Here is a 20,053-nt window from a genome sequence, read left to right as displayed (position 1 = left end):
CTGATCCCTATTTGGAACAGTGGTTCATGAGCCAAGGTTAGGGGGAATAGGGTTCCCTACCTCTAGAGCCTATGATTCAGTGGCTTGACTCTTGCCCACTCCAGGCTGGATAGGAGGTAGCAGTAAAGATGCCTGTCCATCTCTGACTGTGGAGATGCAGTTGTCACAGCAGTTAGTCATAGTGCTTATGTGGTCAGTGGCTCATGGACTAAAGAAAGGTTTCAATGGTACCTGCTTGACCTGTTGCTCAGATGAGCAGTGTGTTTGGATTCACATATGAAGGGGTGACTCCATGAGTCACTGCAGGAGTGGTCCATTGATACTCACTGGCACTGGCAGTTGGTGGATAGACAGCAGTGTTTCCAGAGGCAGTCAGAGCGGCAACAGTGAAACCTAATCGGAGATATAGGAGAGGAAAAAGGGCAGAGCCCCAAGGAGTTCTATTTGGGGTTTAAGTTATTTTTGAGGGAGAGTAAGGGAGATCTCTGGGCCTCAGCTGAGTGAGACACAATTAAGCAGTGCAATGACTGTTAGGGATTGGTCTGCTTCCTGAAGTTTTCAGTGTGATTCACACAGGGTTTTTGGGGGTGTTCCTCCTTTTGACCTTTTGGATGAGAGTGGGGAATTCCTTCTCACCTCCAAGCAAGGAGGGATGCCTTTGTCCTTGACCTTGAGGTGATGATGGGGTGTTTCCCCCTGAATATCTGAGCCACTCTAGTCTTTATCTCCAGATGCAGGGTGCTGAAGATCCACCCAGCGTCCTGGCTTCCTTGCCACCTTGGCAGTGCTGGCTTTATGCCTGGAATGGTAGCATATTGGAGTACACTGTCAGGGGAGGCCAAGGCATGGGGTTTTTTTAGTAAGGCAGTTAGTAAATATCCACAGAAAATTAAAATTGTATCATAAGCCAAAGTTACGTTAGGTCCAAATAATGAGAAAATATTTAAAAGAAACGTTAGAAAATGACTTCGTTTAAGGAGCATCAAAGGATCATACTGAAACATATTTTCACTGCAGTATGCCACACGTGTTTGTTTTAACAATATGGGTTTTAATTTTCTAATTTTTCAGTTGGAAATAATATTATAAAAGTGTCAAAATTAATATTTTGAAAAATGTAGTGATGACAAAACATCCTTCCTTTCTTCTTCTGTTTATGACTTGGGATAGTAGTTCATCTATAACCCTGATAATCCTTATGAGTTTACTTGATTGAATTTAGCCTGATTACTGCTCAGAATTCCCAGATTCAAGTGATCCTTGAGACTCAACCTTCCCAGGAGCAGGGATTATAAGCATGTGCCTCTGTACCTGGCATGACGGAAGATTTTCAGGGTTTTTGGAGTCTTATCCCTGTCATCCCCTCTCTAGTTCCCCTGGCAGAAATATGGTCTACAAAACCTCTTTATGGAAAAGGTTTGTGAATTGAAAGACTATTATAGAATTGTGTTTAAATTATATAAAAAATTGCAATGACTAAGAAAACTCATGTTTTTAAATGGAAAAGGAAGCTCTTGATTTGTACATTTGGTTATATTTCAGCCTTCATGATTACTTTTTATGCAATTTTGCTAGACAGGAATAGGCCTGAAAAAATTGTGAGTTCTAAGTTGGAGAGTTCCTTTGTCTCTCATTAACTTTGGTGCTCATGTTCATTTGGCATAAGGATGTTCATTGTGGTACTACATCAATAGTATTGTTATAAGTCAGTAAACTGATGTATTGAATTTTATTGGTATCAAAATTATTCCTTTGACTATATTTCATTAGTTTTTGAAGGTTGACTGATGCTAGACTCCTTTGGTCACAAAATCTCAGTATCTCAGAATCTCCCAGAGCCTATTTAATTCAAACTCTGCTTGAACAAGAATCCTGCTTGCAAAACAACTGACAAGCAGTCCCTTTTGCTTGAAGATCTCTTATTAGGGTTGGGGAGAAGGGACAGAGGGTTGGGACACTAACTATTCAAGGCAGCCCATTCCACGTTAGAAAAGCACCAATTATTAGGAATTTTCTCCTCATACCAACCTTAAATCTTCTGCATTGAGCCAAGCAGAATAAATCTATTATCTCTCCCCTAGCACAGCCTATCAAGTACTTAAAGACAACTATCATTTCCTCACTAAGTTTTGTCTTCTCCAGTTATTGTAAGGTCTAAATTAAACAATCTCTACCAGTTAAAGCTGATCTTCAGTTGATCCTTGTGGGGTATGATCTTGTGGTGCCTCACTCTCCTGGTAGCCTTTCTTTGAGTGCTCTTCTCTTTAGTAACACGCTTCCTAAAACACAGTTTCCAGAGCTGAATGCAGTGCTCCAGATTTGACATGACAAGAGCATGGTATAATGAGACCATCCTTAAACAATTACATGAAAAAATTCTGCTCATTCTAGTTTGAAGATTTGTACTAGTCACCTTAGTGTGGTACTTTTTTTATGATGATTGTGAAGCAGGCGGGAATTATTCTTAATATTTCTTTCAGCTATTCCTTGGAAGTTTAGAGGATAATAGTTCTCATTCTCCTTGTCTTTTGCTTCCTAGTCTATGCTCCCTTGGAGCTGTTATCCATTCCCCCAGCAATTTCAATGTTTATCTCTGATTATCAAAAAATCCTACTCATTCTTTCAGGCTCAATTCCAATCCCAACTCTTTCATGACCACCACATCCCACAATGATCTTTCTCTAAACTTTTAAAATCTAGTAGCATGTGGTTTTTTGGCATTTATTTAATCTTATGTTATTATTTTTTTGTTTCACTTAGCATTTAACAAATGTTTATCCTGTTCTTACTATGTGATAGATACTGCTATGGGAGGATGAATGAGATATGGTTTTTGCTCTCAAAGAACTTATGTTCTAATAGGGGATATAAGTCATTTACTTAATGAGAGTAATGCAATGTAAAATGTGATAAGTGCAATAAGGAAGGTGCAGAAGTGCTATCAAATTTTGGAGGAAGGACAGGTACCTTTCAGGGAAGGAATCTTGAATGAAATATACATGCTTTATCTTCCCAGCTAGATTGATATCACTCCTTTTAGACAGGGAGCATGTTACCTCCCTCTGGTATTATTTACTGGGTATTTTGTCTAGTAGGTGATGCAAAAACGTTGATTCCTATAAGCTCATGTACTCTCCTTGTAGACTATATGTCCCGTTTTCCAGGAGGAAACCAAGATTCATATACATACACTGATTTTTGTATACACATATTTTAACTCCTTTTATTGCCAGTATTTGCTAAAAAAAAATTCCATGAAACCCACAGATTGTGGAAATTATAAACTGAAAAAATTTTGACATTTTTATTAGATAAAAATCTAACGTTAAAAAACATTTGTTTTGATCAGAGGAATTTTCATTTTTTGGTTACTGTTACCTGCACTTGGTTTTGCTTCTTGTTTTTGTGCTCTGTTCGTTTTTTCAGGTCTCATTTAAATTGACAGCTATCAATATATGAAAATTTTATATTTCTTATTATACTATCTCTGCTTTAGAAGATAATCATATTTAAAATTTTAGTTTCCTAGTACTGTTTGTTTTCAGAATTTTTATCTTCCAGTTATATTCTTAATTGAATTTTCTTTCCTTTAATTTTCCTTCTTAATTTTTTAATTCTAATATAGATACAACAAGGAATATGGAATTTCATGAAATACATGGCACTGGAAATGAACCACCTTTGCTTGTAATGATTGGGTACAGTGATGGAATGCAGATCTGGAGCATACCTGTGAGTATATGAAATTTGTTTCATCTTAAAACTTTCCAGGAAGTTAATTTCTGTAGCATATCCAAACCTGTTCATGCTGTTTTGAAGATTCATCCTGTTTGGAGTGTGCATGTTGGTGTCCTAGCTCCACTGATTGGGTTGGATATAAAGGAAGCTGGTAGAGTTTGTTTAATTTAGAACTTATAATAAAGATTTCATGTTAATATTCTACCATCAAGATTTGTTTAAGATAAGTATTATCAGGGTTATGTGACATGATTTTTTTTGTCTTATGTGTATACGTACATATATATGTTAATGAAGACAATATAGTTGCTTCATCTAGTTTGAAAATCTCTATTTTGAGGTAACCTCTGTCAGCTTTATTATTTCATAGCTGATGAGCATCCATGATATGATTTATGCTGAAAAGTAGGACTTTAATATTGGCAGGATATTTTATGTACTGCCTTTTTTTTTTTTAATCTTTTTTTTTAATTTTATTTTTTTTCTTCTTTTTCTCCTTTTTTTTATTTTCATTTTTTAATGTTTAACAATCACTGCCATACAATTGCGATTTTATCCCCCCACCTACCCCCCACTACCCCCCTCCCTCCCCACGACTGCATACAATTCTGTATAGATTCTACATATACTTTCCTATTGAGTATATTTTCACTATAGTCATGCTATGTAGTCAGACTAAGATAAATGAAAGAAATCGTATAACAAATCAGAACATGATACACAAACACATACACATACACAAACATGATCTGTTACATTATGTGAGTGACTTCCATATTTCTCTCTCTGAGTGTGGAAGGCATTTTGCCTTGAGATCCACCATTGGGATTTTTTTTTTTTTTGTAAGAAGTTCTTGTGTTATTACAAAAATCTAAGTCTACCAGAAAAAACTCTCACACACTGTGGTCGTTGCTGTGCATAAAGTTCTCCTGGTTCTGCTCCTTTCACTCAGCATCAGGTCATATAAGTCCTTCCAGGCCTCTCTGAAGTCTTCTTGTTCATCATTTCTTATGGCACAATAGTACTCCATTACATTCATATACCATAATTTATTCAGCCATTCCCCAATTGATGGACATCCCCTTGACTTCCAGTTTTTGGCAACTACATAGAGTGCTGCTATAAATATTTTTGTACATGTGGGACCCTTTCCCACTTTTATGATCTCTTGGGGATATAGTCCTAGTAGCGATATTGCTGGGTCAAAGGGTATGCACATTTTTGTAGCCCTTTGGGCATAGTTCCAAATTGCTCTCCAGAATGGTTGGATGCGCTCGCAGCTCCACCAACAATGAATTAGTGTTCCAACTCTCCCACATCCTCTCCAGCATTTATCATTTTCTTGTTCTGTCATGTTTGCCAATCTTATAGGTGTGATGTGGTACCTCAGATTTGTTTTGATTTGCATCTCTCTAACCAATAGTGATTTAGAGCATTTTTTCATATGATTATAGATAGCTTTAATTTCTTCCTCTGAAAATTGCCTGTTCATATCCTTTGACCATTTATCAATTGGGGAATGACTTGTATGATTATACATTTGGGTCAGTTCTCTATATATTCTAGAAATGAGGCCTTTATCCCCGAGCTTAGCTGTAAAAATTCTTTCCCAATTTACTACATCCCTCCGGATTTTGGTTGCATTGGGTTGTACTGCCTTTTTGGCACTTCTTTTTTTTTATTAACTGAGCCTCAATGAGCTTTAGGTAAGGTTTATGGGTATAGCTGATGGGGGTGGGGAACCTGTGGCCTCTAGGTCCTCAAGTATAACCCTTTGACTAAATTCAAACTTCACAGAACAAATCCTTTTATTTCTGTGAACTTTGGATTTAGTCAAAGGGCTGCACTTGAGAACCTAGAGGGCCACATGTGGCCTCAAGGCCACAGGTTCCCCACCCCCTGGATAGCATAAAAATTTACTGTGTGGGCAGGAAATAAATTGAGGGAAAGGGTACTTCTGTTCTGTCAGTGAAGACAGGAGACATGGCAAGAACTGATCTCATTGTAGATTCATTCTAGTGCTTAGAACAGTGTAAATTTAAATTCTGGCTCCCTAAGCCAAAATTTCATAAAGAGCACCTAGACTTTTTATTAATTGCCAAATTGTTATAAAGGAGAGAGAAACTGTCACTGTTTTAAATGCTCTTTGTAAGTCAAGGTCTGTTTTGGTTGTTGTCCTTAGTCTTTGAAGACGACCAAAATTACATTACCATGATAAAGTGAAGTTTCGGTGTGTCCGACTGTGGCTGATTAGACCAATATGAGCTCGGAATGCTTTACCACAGGTTGGGCACAGATAGTCCATGTGAATATTTGGGGTGGATGCTCCAAATTTGAGCATCCTACTTTTACTTTCTGCTGTCTCAATTCTTCTTTGTTCATAGAGCATAGTTCCCTTTCAGTGTCTCCCATGTTGCACAGCCAAATTCAAAATTCTTGAGACCTTGAGAGTGTCCTTGTATTGCTTCTTCTGACCATCATGTGATTACCTGCCCCATGTCAGTTCTCCATTAAAATAGTCTTTTTGGCAAGTGTACATTTTGCCTTTGAACAACATGGCCAGCCCATCAGAGTTGCACTGTCTGAAGCAGTTTGAATGCTTGACAGTTCAACTCAAGCAAGGACTTCAGTGTCTGGTGCCTTATCCTGCCAGGTGATCCTCAGAATCTTCCTAAGACAGTTCAAATCGAAGCAATTAAGTTTCCTGGTATGGACTGGTAGACTGTCCATGTTTCACAGGCATACAACCATGAGGTCAGCACAACGGCTCTGTAGACCTTCAGTTTGGTAGTCAGTCTAATACCTCTTCTCTCCCAAACTTTTCTTTGGAGCCTCCCAAACACTGAGCTAACTATGGTAATGTGTGCATCAACCACATTGTCAATGTGTACATCCCTGGAAAGTACACCACCAAGGTAAGTGAACTTATCCACAGCATTCAAAACTTCTCCATTTGTTGTAACCAATGGTTCCATGTGTGAATGGTGTGGTGGTGGTTGATGGAGCAACCATGTTTTCTTGCTGCTAATTATTAGGCCAAAATTAGCACAGGCAGCAGAGAATTGATTCATACTTTGTTGCATCTCAGCTTCAGAGGCTGCTTTGAGGGCACAGTCATCAGCAAACAGAAAATCAGGCACCAATACTCCCTCCACTTTGGTCTTGGCTTGTAGCCTTTTCAAATTGAAGAAGTTGCCATCAGTATGACAGTTGACCTTGATGCTGTGTTCATCCTCATTGAAAGCATTTGACAATATGGCTGAAAACATCATGCTAAAAAGCATGGGAGCAAACACACAGCCCTGTTTCACTCCACTGGTGACTGGGAAGGCACAAGAGCACTGTCCACTATCCAGAGCCCGTGCAAACATACCACATGAAATTGATGGACAATACTGATGAACTTCTCTGGGCAACCAAATTTTGACATAGTTTTCCATAAGCCTTCATGAACAGTGTCAAAGGCCTTGGTCAGATCTACAAATGTTGTATACAGACCTCTGTTCTGCTCCTGGCATTTCTCTTGGAGTTGTCAGGCAGCAAACACCATATTGACTGTTCCTCAGCTCTTTCTGAAGCCACACTGGCTCTCAGGTATATGCCCATCTTCCAGGTGAAGGATCAGCCTATTAAGAAGGACTCTAGCAGGAATTTTGCCAGCAATATCTAAAAGAGAGACCCTCCTGTGATTGTCGCAGGTCAGTCTATTCCCCTTACCTTTATAGAGATGGACAGTGGAGGCATCCTTGAACTCCTGGGGGGATAACTTCCTCTTGCCATATAACCTGGAAAATTTCAATCAGCTTTTTTGTATGAGCAATGGTCCCCCTACCTTGTAAATCTCAGCTGGAATAGAATCAGCACCAGGTGCTTTGCCACATGAAAGGAGCCTAAAACCTCTTTTCAGTTGAAAGTTCAGCTAAGGAGGGATTGACTTCAACCTGAGGTAAACGATCATTGGCTGCAGCATTGATTGATGATGGTCTGTTGAGAATACTATGAAAGTGTCCAGTCCATCTTTGTAGGATCATGTCCTTATCTCTAATTAATGTGGCTCCATCAGCGCTGTGTAGTTGTGATGCATCATAAGTTTTTGGTTCATAAATAGCTTTCAGGGAATCATAAAAGTGCTTTGGATTGTTACCATCAGCATAAAACTGCGAATTTCAACTGCCTTCTTACTAAGCCAGGAGTTCTACATCTCTATAAGCTTTGTTTGTACTTTGCTTTTGAGGGAATTAAATGCTACCTTTTTAGAGGTGGATAAGCTATCCTGCTGGTATATCCTGTGGAGTTCTCATTTTTTGTTTTGCAAAATTTCCACACCATTTTCATCAAACCAGTCTTGGTGTTTGTGAGTGTTCTGACCCAGATGAGCAAATGCAGTGCTGTACACCAAATCTCTGAAAACTGCCCACTCCTTTTCTGCTCCACTATTGCCAATTATGTGTTGGCTCAACTTTCCCTCCAAGTTAGCAACAAACTGTTCACGTTCAGAAAAGAGCTCTAATTTGTTGACATTAATTCTTTTGGTAGTCATTTTGTCTTGTGGGTGGCACTTTTGATGAATGTGAATATTTAGCTTGGAAAGGATAAGTCTGTGATCAGTCCAGCATTCTGTACCACACATTGCTTTTGTCTCTCTCACATCTTGTCTGTCTCTTCTCCTTACCATCACAGTCTTTTAGATGCCAGTGTTTGCTGCAAGGATACATCCATGAAGTCTATGTGGGTAACAAGCTCTATGTGGGTAATATATGTGTGTGTGTGTATGTGGGTAATATAATGTAGATATAATTGCCATTTATTTTATTTTAGGGTAGGACTTTGGTAGATCTTTTGAGAATTTTATACTTTTTTACCCTAGAATCTGATACAAGTTAATTAAGAAATTCTTGAGCACAGAATTTGACCTCAAGAACATATTGCATATTGATTTGATTTCCTTCTGTTTTCGTTCTGTAATTTTCGTTTCAGAGGGTAGAACTGGCTCATGAGCAGACTAGATTTTCCTTTATGCTTTAAAAAAACTTTTTATTCAGAGTTTTAATTTAACTTGAATTTATGGATTAAAGCATTTTTTAATGCTTTACTCTGTGTAAAGCATTATGCTAAGGAGTAGATACAAATAGAAAACCAATGATAGTCACTTTTCAGTGAACTCACATTTTAATGGGGGAAAGCATATAAGAAGTTTATATAAGCTATATGTTAGATGGAAAGGACCCACAACCCTTAGGATGCTGGGACCAAGCAAATGGAAATACATTTTCTTTAATGTTGTTTTCACTGACAAAATTATATCTTTTCTGATATTGAACCGTTTGTCAGTAGTAAGAACTTTGGTGGTCAGAGCTTTCTTTTCTAGGTCTTCAGTAGCTGTGGTTCCTGAGGAGGAGGAAGGTTAGCACCTACAGAAGTAGTTACCATGGCACTTCTCCATAAGTGTTGCTTTCCTGGATGGCAGCTGCAGAAAGACTGAGATGGCAGCAGGACTGGTGATCTGAGGAGTGCTGTTGTTCTAGGGCTCACAGGCTATCAGTGTTAATTAGTTGATATCACTGGTGGTAAGGATGGTGGACCCTTTGTTCACAAGGACTGCTTCCCTCAGAGATGGCTGTGTAAGGCTGGTGATGTGGTTGACTCTTGGGGCTCAGGGTCTTAGCCCTGTTAGGTATGAGGAGAAGATAAATAAATGTGACAAATAACCTATGATTAACTCTTGTTTTCATTTCAAATGGACACATTCTAGACAATTGGTGTGGGTGAGGCTGGAGTTTCTTTAGATTTTCAAAATGGTCTCATTTTATATAGATGAAAGGACCTTGATTTTTGTATTACTGACAGACATTTTCTATATTTTTGCATGTACCTTTCCTGTCATGTTGTTGCAGTTTCGTGGGTCAGTCAACAAACAAGTGTTTATTATATGCCAGGTACTGTGGCAAAGGTTATGGGGTACAAAGAAAGGCAAAAACATATTCATTATAGCCCAAGATTCATGCTTTAGTGAACTCAGGGATGGAGAATCTGTGACCTTGAGGCTCTTGGTAAGAGCTGCATGTGAGGACCTAGAGGGCCACTTGTGGCCTCGAGGTCGCAGGTTCCCCACCCCTGCTTTAGGTGGTGTTCAGGGCACACAATGGAAAGAAGACTGGGAGGGTAGGAGACCTAGGTTCTTGTCTTGACCCTGACATTTATTTGCATGCTTGATTGTAATGATCTAATCTTTATGATTCAGTTTCCTCCTGTGTAAAATGAGGATAAAGCCTACCTTAGCTGTTTTACTTCCTAGAAGGGTTTGTTGATCCTATGATACTGGTGATGACTTTGAAAAAGTGTACATAACTCTATAAATCCATGGTGAAATCCTCATTATTGGTCATTACTTGATGAAGTTGTGTAAATTGACAGAAATAAGAAAAGTAGACTCTTCTACTGTGATGCAGCGGATTGTGGTTCTGATCAGACCTAGTTACAGGTTTCTTCAACGCTGGATCTTTTTGTTGTTTTTCTCAGTACACACACTACTCTTGTACTTTGTGGGTTTGGGTCTCAAAGGCCAGCTGGGAGCTTTTGTTTTCTTAGAGGCCATGTGACTTATTTGATTGGGGTGTTGGCTGGATTGAACGAATTCCACCTGTCCTCAGCTTGTCTTGGCTGCCTTCTTGTTTCTGGTTGTAATTATAGTTGTTCGTAATTCATTAAAATTTATTTTGGGTACACCCTAATTATCTTTAGGGATATATCTTTTTCTGCCTTCCCAGATTTTGTTTTGAGGAACCTGAGGCAGGAACTTTTAAATGAATTTTCTTTACTTTTAATTTCTGTTGCAGCCTTATGTTATTGATATTAAAGTCGTGAGATTTAATGAGGTAGTCTACAAGTGAGAAATACTGCCATATAGTACATAAAAAGGTCACTTTGCATATAGGAAGTAAACAAGTATTTAATAAGTATTTGTTTTGTGTCAGATACTGTGCCAAATGCTAGGGATACAAAGGAATACCTGGGCTTCTTTATTAAAACCGTGTGACACATCCTGGTTGTGGGACCCTGAGCAAGGTACTTAAGTTCTCAGTGCCACAGGAGACTTTCAAAAACTAGAAATTGCAGAAAAGGTATACATCTGCTTTGGAAGAATACAGTTCTTCAACAGGAGCTTCCCATGCTAAGGAAATTATAAGTGTTACTTTAAAAAGGAAATGTATGGGAAATGAATCTTAATAAGACTAAATAAGACTTACGGGGGGCGGGGGGAGGGAGTGGGGGGGAGGGGAGAGGAACGGGGACTACTTGGTTAAATGCAGAGTCTGTCCAGCATGTTATATCCCTGATTAAGGAATGTTTCAGTGAGGAAGAACGTGATTTACTGTCATACTTAAAATTGTGATATCCTCTCCTCTCCCACCCTCCCAATATTTCTTAATTTCTCAGTTATGGTTCTATTATTCCTGAATTTATCTAGAACCCTTCTTGAATCTGCTTTCAACATGAATTTTCTACAGGTTGAAAAAGATACATTACATATAATATCTATATAGATATATGCATGTGAATGTTTTTGCTTGCTTAGTACTTTGTAAACTCTGAACTAGGTAAGTCTAGTAGGTACTGGGGGTTTTAGAAAGGAAATCTAAGAACTGTGTAGGATGAAAACAGAAGCAGATCTATTCTGTGGCTTTTTACTTTTTGTTCTGCATGGCAGAAACAGATGTAGTGACTGTAAGGAAAGTAAGATATCAGCCATACTGAAATTCTCTTCATAGGCTGTTCTTTTGATGTGTAGCATGAGATGTGATTGTTATAAATTATTATGATATTGGCATTTTAAATTTAGGACATGCCTGATCCTTCTAGGTTTTTCTGTATTCTAATAGCAATTTTTTCTGCTTGACAAGTTATTTGGGATCTCCCTTTCTGGAGGTTTTATTTAAAAATTCCTTATACATATATCCAGGTAACAATAAGATCCTGATATCACCTCTTGAATTTGGAGATCAGTTTGCAAAAAAAAAAAAAATTCATTTCTTTATATATTTTGCTTGTGATTGTATTCACTTTTCCAAAGGAGGCCTAGATATTGATAGCATTTGAGAGCTTTTCTGAATGTACAATAGGAGTATCCAGGGAAGACTTAATTTGGGAAATCTGTATAAATGGAATCTTCTTAGAGGAAGATTGTATGTTTCTTGTGGTTTTTGTGGTTAATTTTCTCTTTCTTGCAGTGAACTTATTCTTTTGGGTCTGGAGGCAGAATTAGGAACCATGAGTTAAAATTATACAAATGCAGATTTTGGCTCATTTTGAGGAAAAGTGTCTTAAAAACTAAAACTGTCCAAAAGTGAGCTTCTTGGGGAGGTAGTGAATTCCCTATCATTGGACCACCAATTAACCAACAAGCATTTGTTAAATGCTTACTATGGACCAGTCACTGTGCTGGTAGTGGGGACAAAAAGATAAAAATAAAATTGTCCCATGTAGAGGATAGATGACTTTTATGTTAGGGATACTATAATGATCTTCATATTTACAAAGTACATCTCAGTTAACATTCTCAGATCCTTGAGGAAGTTTATATGTGGCTATTCTTATCCCCGTTTTACAGGGAGGAAACTGAGGGACCATGACATTAAATCACTTGTTTCAAGTCACCCTGCTAATAAGGGAAATGACCTTTTCCCAGTGTTGCAAAGGATTCCTGACTAAGTATGGTTTGGGCTGAACCATAATCCATAATTCATGAATCAGTGATGTCTGAGGCTCCTTCTAACTTAGATTCGAGGATAGTTTCAGAGTTAATTACCTAGTTTCAAGATTGTTCAGGCCTTTTACTACATTTTTTTAATGGTTGATTTCTTTGTGTGGCCATATATACTTTTCATTAGCACCTGTATCTACAGGTGAAAAAAGATGAAATACAAAAGTCCTGTCTTTGGAAGCAGCCTGAGATTAGGCATATTTAGGAGGAGGTTAAAGTTCTTGATTAAAATGAGATTTAAGATTTTGCTTTTCATCAGTCCTTGTGTGCTATTTTTAATCTTTACTACTTACTATTACTTTTCCTTCAAGTGTTGTCATTTTTTGCTTGGTTTACAGTTTTATTAGCTTGCTTTTCAGGACTGATTATGATATATATATATATATATACATATATATATATAAAATATATATTATATGTACATACACACAATATATATACACACAGACATTTATGAATATATGTGTATGTATATGTACATACACATACATATACATAATATGCACATACATACACACATGTTATACATATATATGTAACAGGGCTAGCCCTAGATTTAGTTTTGAGGGACCTGAGGCAGGAATATATAATAATCTGCTATTTTCTGAGGATAGAGACAAAAATTAAACAGACTTAGCCCTCAAAAAATTTATGTTCCTGTGGGGAAGGTATAGCATTTACATATGTAAGTACATACATTATTATTATATAGATTTTTCTAGCCCTGCTAGAAGCAGTCATTTATGGGTCTCCTTATCCTTACATTCGTAGAGGACCTATGCTTTTAGAGGTATTGTGAACTTCTTCCACCAACTCAGATCACTTTGTATCTAAAATGTTGCCTGAGGCTCAGAGAAATGTTACTGACCCTGGTTACATTGATTGATCATCATGTAACTTTTTCAAGTTGTCCAAACTTATTGAAATTTCTATTCTTGGCTTTTTTTTTTTCAAATTTCTTTTTAAAAAATTTTTATGTGTAAAATAGATCCAGGAGAAATAATTTAAAAATTATGGGACTACCTGAAAGCCATGATCAGAAAAAGAGCCTAGACATCATCTTTCATGAAATTATCAAGGAAAACTGCCCTGATATTCTACAGCCACAAGGCAAAATAAATATTCAAGAATCTACCAATCACCTCCTGAAAGAGATCCAAAAAGAGAAACTCTCAGGAACATTGTAGCCAAATTCCAGAGTTCCCAGGTCAAGGAGAAAATATTGCAAGCAGCTAGAAAGAAACAATTCGAGTATTGTAGAAGTACAGTCAGGATAACATAAGATCTAGCAGCTTCTACATTAAGGGATCAAAGGGTGAAGAATATGATATTGCACAAGTCAAAGGAACTAAGATTAAAACCAAGAATCACCCAGCAAAACTGAGTATAATGCTTCAGAGAAAAAAATGGTCTTTCAGTGAAATAGAGGACTTTCAAGCAGTCTTGATGAAAAGACCAGAGCTGAAAAGAAAATTTGACTTTCAAAGAACAGGAAAGAGAAATCATAAGAGACTTACTAAAGTTGAACTGTTTACATTCCTACATGGAAAGATAGTAGTTTTAACTCTTGAAACTTTTCTCAGAATCTGGGTAGTTGGTAGGATTATACACATACACACACACACACACACACACACACACACACACACACATACATAGAGAGAGACAGCACAGAGTGAGTTGAATAGGAAGGGATATCTAAAAAAATAAAATGAAGGGGTGAGAGAGGAATATATTGGGAGGAGAAAGGGAGAAATGGAATGGGGCAAATTATCTGTCATAAAAGAGGCAAGAAAAAGCCTTTTCAATGGAGAGAAAAAGTGGGGAGGGGAGAGGGAAAAAGTAAAGCTAACTCATCACATTTGGCTCAAGGAAGGAATAACATGCACACTCAACAATGCACACACAGTAGGGGAGAAAGGGATAAGCAGGGTGGGGGGATGATGGAAGGGAGGGCAAAGGGGGAGGAGGGAGCAATTAGAAGTGAACACTCTTGGGGAGGGTCATGGTCAAAAGAGAGAATAGAATAAATGGGGGGCAGGATAAGATGGAGGGAAATATAGTTAGTCTTAACACAATATGACTATTATGGAAGTCATTTGCAAAACTACACATATACAGCCTATATTGAATTGCTTGCCTTCTCAGTGGGGATGGATGAGGAGGGAGGAAGGAAGAGAAGTTGGAACTCAAAGTTTTAGGAACAAATGTTGAGTATTGTTCCTGCATACAACTGAGAAATAAGAAATGCAGGTAATAGGGTATAGAAATGTATCTTGCCCTACAAGACAAAAGAGAATATTGGGACAAGAGAAGGGAGGGATATTAAAAGGGAGGGCAGATTGGTGGAAGAGGTAACCAAAATACTCAGCGTTTTGGGGTGGGGGAAGAGGATAGGTGGGGAGAAAATTTAGAACTCAAAATTTTGTGGAAATGAATGTTGAAAACTTAAAATAAATAAATAAATAAAATTTTGTGTTTCTTTTTCGCCCCAGGATCCCTACTGCTCTCTGACTCAGAGAGCCATCCCATATAACAAGTAACATTTTTAAATACCACAATTTTTAGTCATTTCCTAGTTGATGGCTATTTATTTTGTTTCCAGTTCTTTGGTATTACAAAAAGTAATGCAATAAATATTTTTGTTTCTGTGGGCTTTCTTCTTCTCATTGTCTCTTTGAGATATAAGCCAGGTAATAGAATCCCTGGGCCAAAGGTTGTGGACATTTTAGTCCCTTTATCTGTGTAACTCCAGAAAAAAAAATTTAGGAAATAAGGATATGGGGCAGTAGATGCTGTGACCCTTTGAGGCCTCTTCATTACCTATGTCCACATCTCACTAATATTTCCAGGAAACTTTATCAGAGGTGGCACATTTTCCACTTGTGATCTTGCAAGGTCCCTGAAATGTCCTCCCCTGTCATGACATTTAAAGTAGTCCCCGTGGAGACAAGAGCAGTTCTTGCCCCACCAATTATTAACCAATGATCTGTCATTGCACATTCATTCTAGGAACTCAATGGAGTTCCAATAAGTGTCTGATGCTTTCCACCTCTGTCATTCCAAATCAATTGTTGTATCTGTTCACAAGATCATATAGCTCTGGTGTGATCTTGGCACCTATAAAATTCTGGGTTGTAAAGTTGTTTTTCTGGTCAAGCATAGAATGAAGTCGCTCTGAATGAATTGTACAAGTCATAGCAATGATCCATATGAAGCCCTGCATCCTGAGAATTCCAGCAGAGGCAGCAGCAGAAGCTGGATTGTAGAGCTGCAGTACTCTTCTGCTCCTTATGGTTCAGTTTTCTTAACAATTTTTTTTTTATTAGATAGCACTTTCCTAAGTCATTTATATTTTTTGGTTTCTCACACACTGAGATACTGTAGTCGATTAATTGATTCTCTTGTCCAGTATGTTGTATTGATTTGCCTCTCTATCTCTTTATTTTTTAACCAGTAATAAGATTTAATAACTGCTGCTCTATGATATAGTTTGAGATCTATAAGTGTTATTTCCACCATCACCCCGATCTCTTTGCTCTTTTCATTATTTTCCTTGATATTCTCTCTCTCTCTTCATATATATGTAATATATATTATAAAATAATAATCACATTCGTGTGCATATTCATATACACACAAATGAATGAGATTATTATTTTATAAAGTTATATTAAATATCCCTTTTGATAATCTACATTATCAAATGGTATTTACAATATAAAATGATATTACGAAATAGCGTTAGGACTATAAATCCATTTTTTAAGTCTACTATAGACTTTTAAAATTTTTTTTATATTTTCTCCTTTTCACACTCAGTTTTCTAGCCAAATTGATCTGTTAGCTGTTTTCTAATCTCAGCATTCCATCTTTCATCTCTGGGCTCTCTCACAGGCTGTTCTCTATTGAGAATGCTCTTTTTATTTATCTTTGCTTCTTAGAATTCTTGTATTTTTCCCTTAAGGCTAATCTTATGACCTATCTTCTCTGTGGACCTTTTCCCAGTCATCCAATTGTTAGTGTTCTCTCTCTTCTTACATTAACTTGTGTGTACTTACATGTGTAAATGCTGTATCTTCCTTACAAGAATGTAAACTCTTTGAGGGCTAGGGCTGTTTAATTTTTGCCTCTATTCCTAGCATCTAGTAGAATGTCTCTCTCATACCTAGTAGAAACTTTGTAAATATTTGTTAAGTTGAGTTATGAGTTGAATAAAGTATGTAGGTACTTTAGAAAGGAGGAAAGTGACAAATGAGATGTCAAATTGGAAGAATCAAGGAGCTTTGGCGGCTAATTAGATGTATGGAAAGAGAGGATTGATTTTAAAAAAATTTGTTGCACTTTTTCAAGCCTTAATTCCTGAGGGTGTTGAATTCATTATTCAGTACTGAGTAATCAGTACTGTTGGGAAGGAAAGTTTGTGTTTAACCCTGTTTATTTTAAGGGGCAGCTTAAATTACCATTACCAGATGGGTGACCTAGTGTTGTAATCTTTCAGAGACTTTACTTGGTTAGACACATTGGAGAAATGCTGATGTTAAGGAAGTCAAGTTTTTATTTCAGGGCAAAGTTTGGGGTCATTAAAAGCGTTTTACAGATTCCCAAATACGTCCTGCTTGTTCTTTTGTTTATTGTGCATCTTTATTGCCCATCCAAGGCATATGAACTAATGGAAAGGTTCTGTGTGCTTTCCACAAGTATTTAAGGATTAAACTCAATGGAGTTTTTGTCATTGTTGTGACATTCAAAAGTCACAATATGTAGAAATTAAGTAAAATATTTGATGCCTGAGTATTTGATAGTTATTTATTTGTATGATAGAGAAGTTTCACATTTTTAAAGCTGTTCCTTAAGATTTAAGGGGCTCAAGAGAAAGGAATTTAATTCTGGGAATTTAAATAAAATTATTATTGTAATCACAGATTTTATTATATCTATATTTAATGTTGATTAAAATATCATTTGCTTTCTCAATTTAAAGATCAATATGTGAAATTATTGTCTTGATTCTTTGTTGAATGCGGTTTGGAGAATTGACACTAGGTGTCACTAGCTCATTGAGTTAAACAATTGGACAGAGCCTTTTGACTAGAAATATAAACAAAAAGTTTTTTGAGTTTGTTTTATAAGACAAGGGTATATTTAGGGGAAATATTAATTTTTCTGTAATTGAAAAATGTTCTATATAAGGTATTTTCTAAATATTCTACATTGAATTAGTTTTTGTTTTGAACTAGTTTTTGTAGTATATGTATTACCTTAACCAATAGATTTTTCTAGCAATCTGCTTAAGAATCAGGAGAAGTATGTCATTTGATTGGATTAATATCCAGGAAAACCTGGTACAAAGATTTCTGGGTAAGTTTCCTCTTTAGGAACTAGAGGAAGCTGGGATATAGTACCTTATTTTGCGTGTAGCATCTCCTATTATAAAGAGTATCAATGTATTGTTAAATCTGTATACAGGAGCAATTTTGCATTGGGACTTTTGGTGTCAGGAAGAACACAAAAAAAGCAAAAATAATAAAGCAAATGGAAAGTGCATTCTTGTCCCCAGTGCAATATGTCCCTGGGGTGTTCTTTGGCATTATATCTTTGAATATCTATCTGTCAGTCTGTTGGTTTTTCTATCTGAAAAGAGCCTCATCGATTTGCCTTGTGTAGATCCCTAGTAATTAGGTCACTTTTCATCCTGCCTAGTTAAGAATGTTGTTATATTTTGGGAAATGGGGTCTGATGATCTTAGGTTTGCAGCTGAAAGTATCCTTAGAGATCTTTTAGTCCAACCCCCTCATTTTAGAAATGAGGAAACTCAGATACAGAGAAAGGAAGGAATTTTTCCATAGTCATTTGAAAAAATAAGTGGGATTGCCAGTTTTCAAACCTATGTCTTCCAATTTCAAATTTACCATGCATTCAGTTGTACTATTCTGCCTCCCCAAATCTTGTTTGAAATTTTTTTCCACTTAGATCAGTTTTTACTGTTTTAAAATTGAGAAAATATTCTAGATACAAGATGACATGCAAGATAATGAGAGAGAGTTTTAAAGCCTTAGTTTTGTATTTGTGTAATGCAAATTGGGGAGGGGGGGAAGGGGAGAATTTTCTGTGAGACAAGTGATCTACCTCCTACTCCAAGTCAGGTTTGCCACTGTGTACAAGGACCAAATGTTGAAGTTGAATTTCAGTGTTATTCATTATTTAAATTATTGCTGTCAGAATTGTGATCTGGAGCCCATACTAAAGATTTTTGCTCACCCACATCTTCCTAACCTTACCTTTAACATGTCTTTTTTCCTTTTGTTCCCTATTTAGGACATTTTTGGTTTTGAGGTTCAGGGTCCATGAAAGTACATAGGTGAAGAACAGTGAAAAAGAAACCACAACATTGAGAGAGTCAGTAAAAATATTTGAACTTACAAATGGCTTGAAACTGCTACCTCTTTAATCAGATAAGGTACAGGACGGACATGGACTACATGGGCAAGGTTGGATTCATACTCCATTCCTTACTCTCTCTTCATTCCTCCATTTCCAATTTGTGGTCAAGGCCTGTTGATTTTATCTTTTTAATACCTCTTGTATATGTCTTCTTCTTTCCTCTGACACTGCCACCAGCCTGGTTCAGGTCGTTATAGTTTCATGCCTGATGGTCATCACCCTGTGGCCATTCGAACGACGAGTCTTTCCAAATCTAGCCCGGTCAGTCCTTGGACAATAGATTTGTATATAGTCTGTTTCTGCCTAGGACCTTTCACATCATATCCTTTGCTGGAATAGTAGAGAGCTAAAAATCATCTTCACATTATTATGAGAACTTAGTGTTTAGTATGTGTGTGAAACAAGAGAATCTAGACCAGTGATGTAGATATTGCATCGAGCAAGTGAGGTTAGCTATAGGTAGTAGACTGAAAACCGTGGAGTCTGTGGTTAATAATAATGTTGTATGTAGGTTTGCATCTAATCTTCATTTTTAGAAGAAAAACATTAATACTACTTTTAAGTTTTTTTTATATAAGCTTAATAACTCAATAAAACCTCCAAATGAATGCATAGAATGAGGTAAATCTTAGCCAAAAAAAAGTACTTATCAAAGTAAAAGTAAGTGAATCAAAAGAAGCAGAGAAAATATTTTGTTTCCATTCCACATTTGTCTGAAGTTACTCTACCACTGACTTTGTTAATAAAATAAAAATTTTGAAGTTTTTTGAATGTAACAGTTAATACTAGATGACAGATAAAGCAAGAGGGGTATAGATCATGGGGTATAGACTATGAAGATTTGGGATTGAGTTTCCATTCTGGCTATTTTACTTACTAGCTCCCTGTGTGACTAGGCAAATCCCTTAACTTTGTTGAGTTTCTTCATCTGTCAAGTGAGGGTAGTTATACTACCTACTTCACAAGGTTATTATGTGTAAAGCACTCTGTAAACCTTAAACTATTATGTAACTATATATAGATATAAAATTATATCAATGTTATATTATATAATTATTATTTACTATTAGAAAAGTGCTTGGTAAATTCTAAAGTGTTATGTAAACACAG

At 36.8% G+C, this 20,053-nt stretch overlaps 1 protein-coding gene across 14 annotated transcripts in view; it reads left to right on the top strand.

Moving 5' to 3' along the window:
* Positions 1 to 20,053, top strand: part of BCAS3 (BCAS3 microtubule associated cell migration factor) — an 803,928-nt gene that overhangs the window by 25,245 nt on the left and 758,630 nt on the right. For all 14 annotated transcript variants that reach the window (XM_072637728.1, XM_072637734.1, XM_072637735.1 and 11 more), the window contains one exon: positions 3,626 to 3,732. In XM_072637728.1, the coding sequence (XP_072493829.1) occupies positions 3,626 to 3,732 (107 nt within the window). The remainder of the gene's footprint in view (positions 1 to 3,625; positions 3,733 to 20,053) is intronic.

The sequence above is a fragment of the Notamacropus eugenii genome, chromosome 2 (genome assembly GCF_028372415.1).
Source record: "Notamacropus eugenii isolate mMacEug1 chromosome 2, mMacEug1.pri_v2, whole genome shotgun sequence".
Taxonomy (NCBI): Eukaryota; Metazoa; Chordata; class Mammalia; order Diprotodontia; family Macropodidae; genus Notamacropus; species Notamacropus eugenii.
The sequence above is the reverse complement of the archived record's forward strand: the minus strand, read 5'-3'. Positions and strand labels throughout refer to the sequence as shown.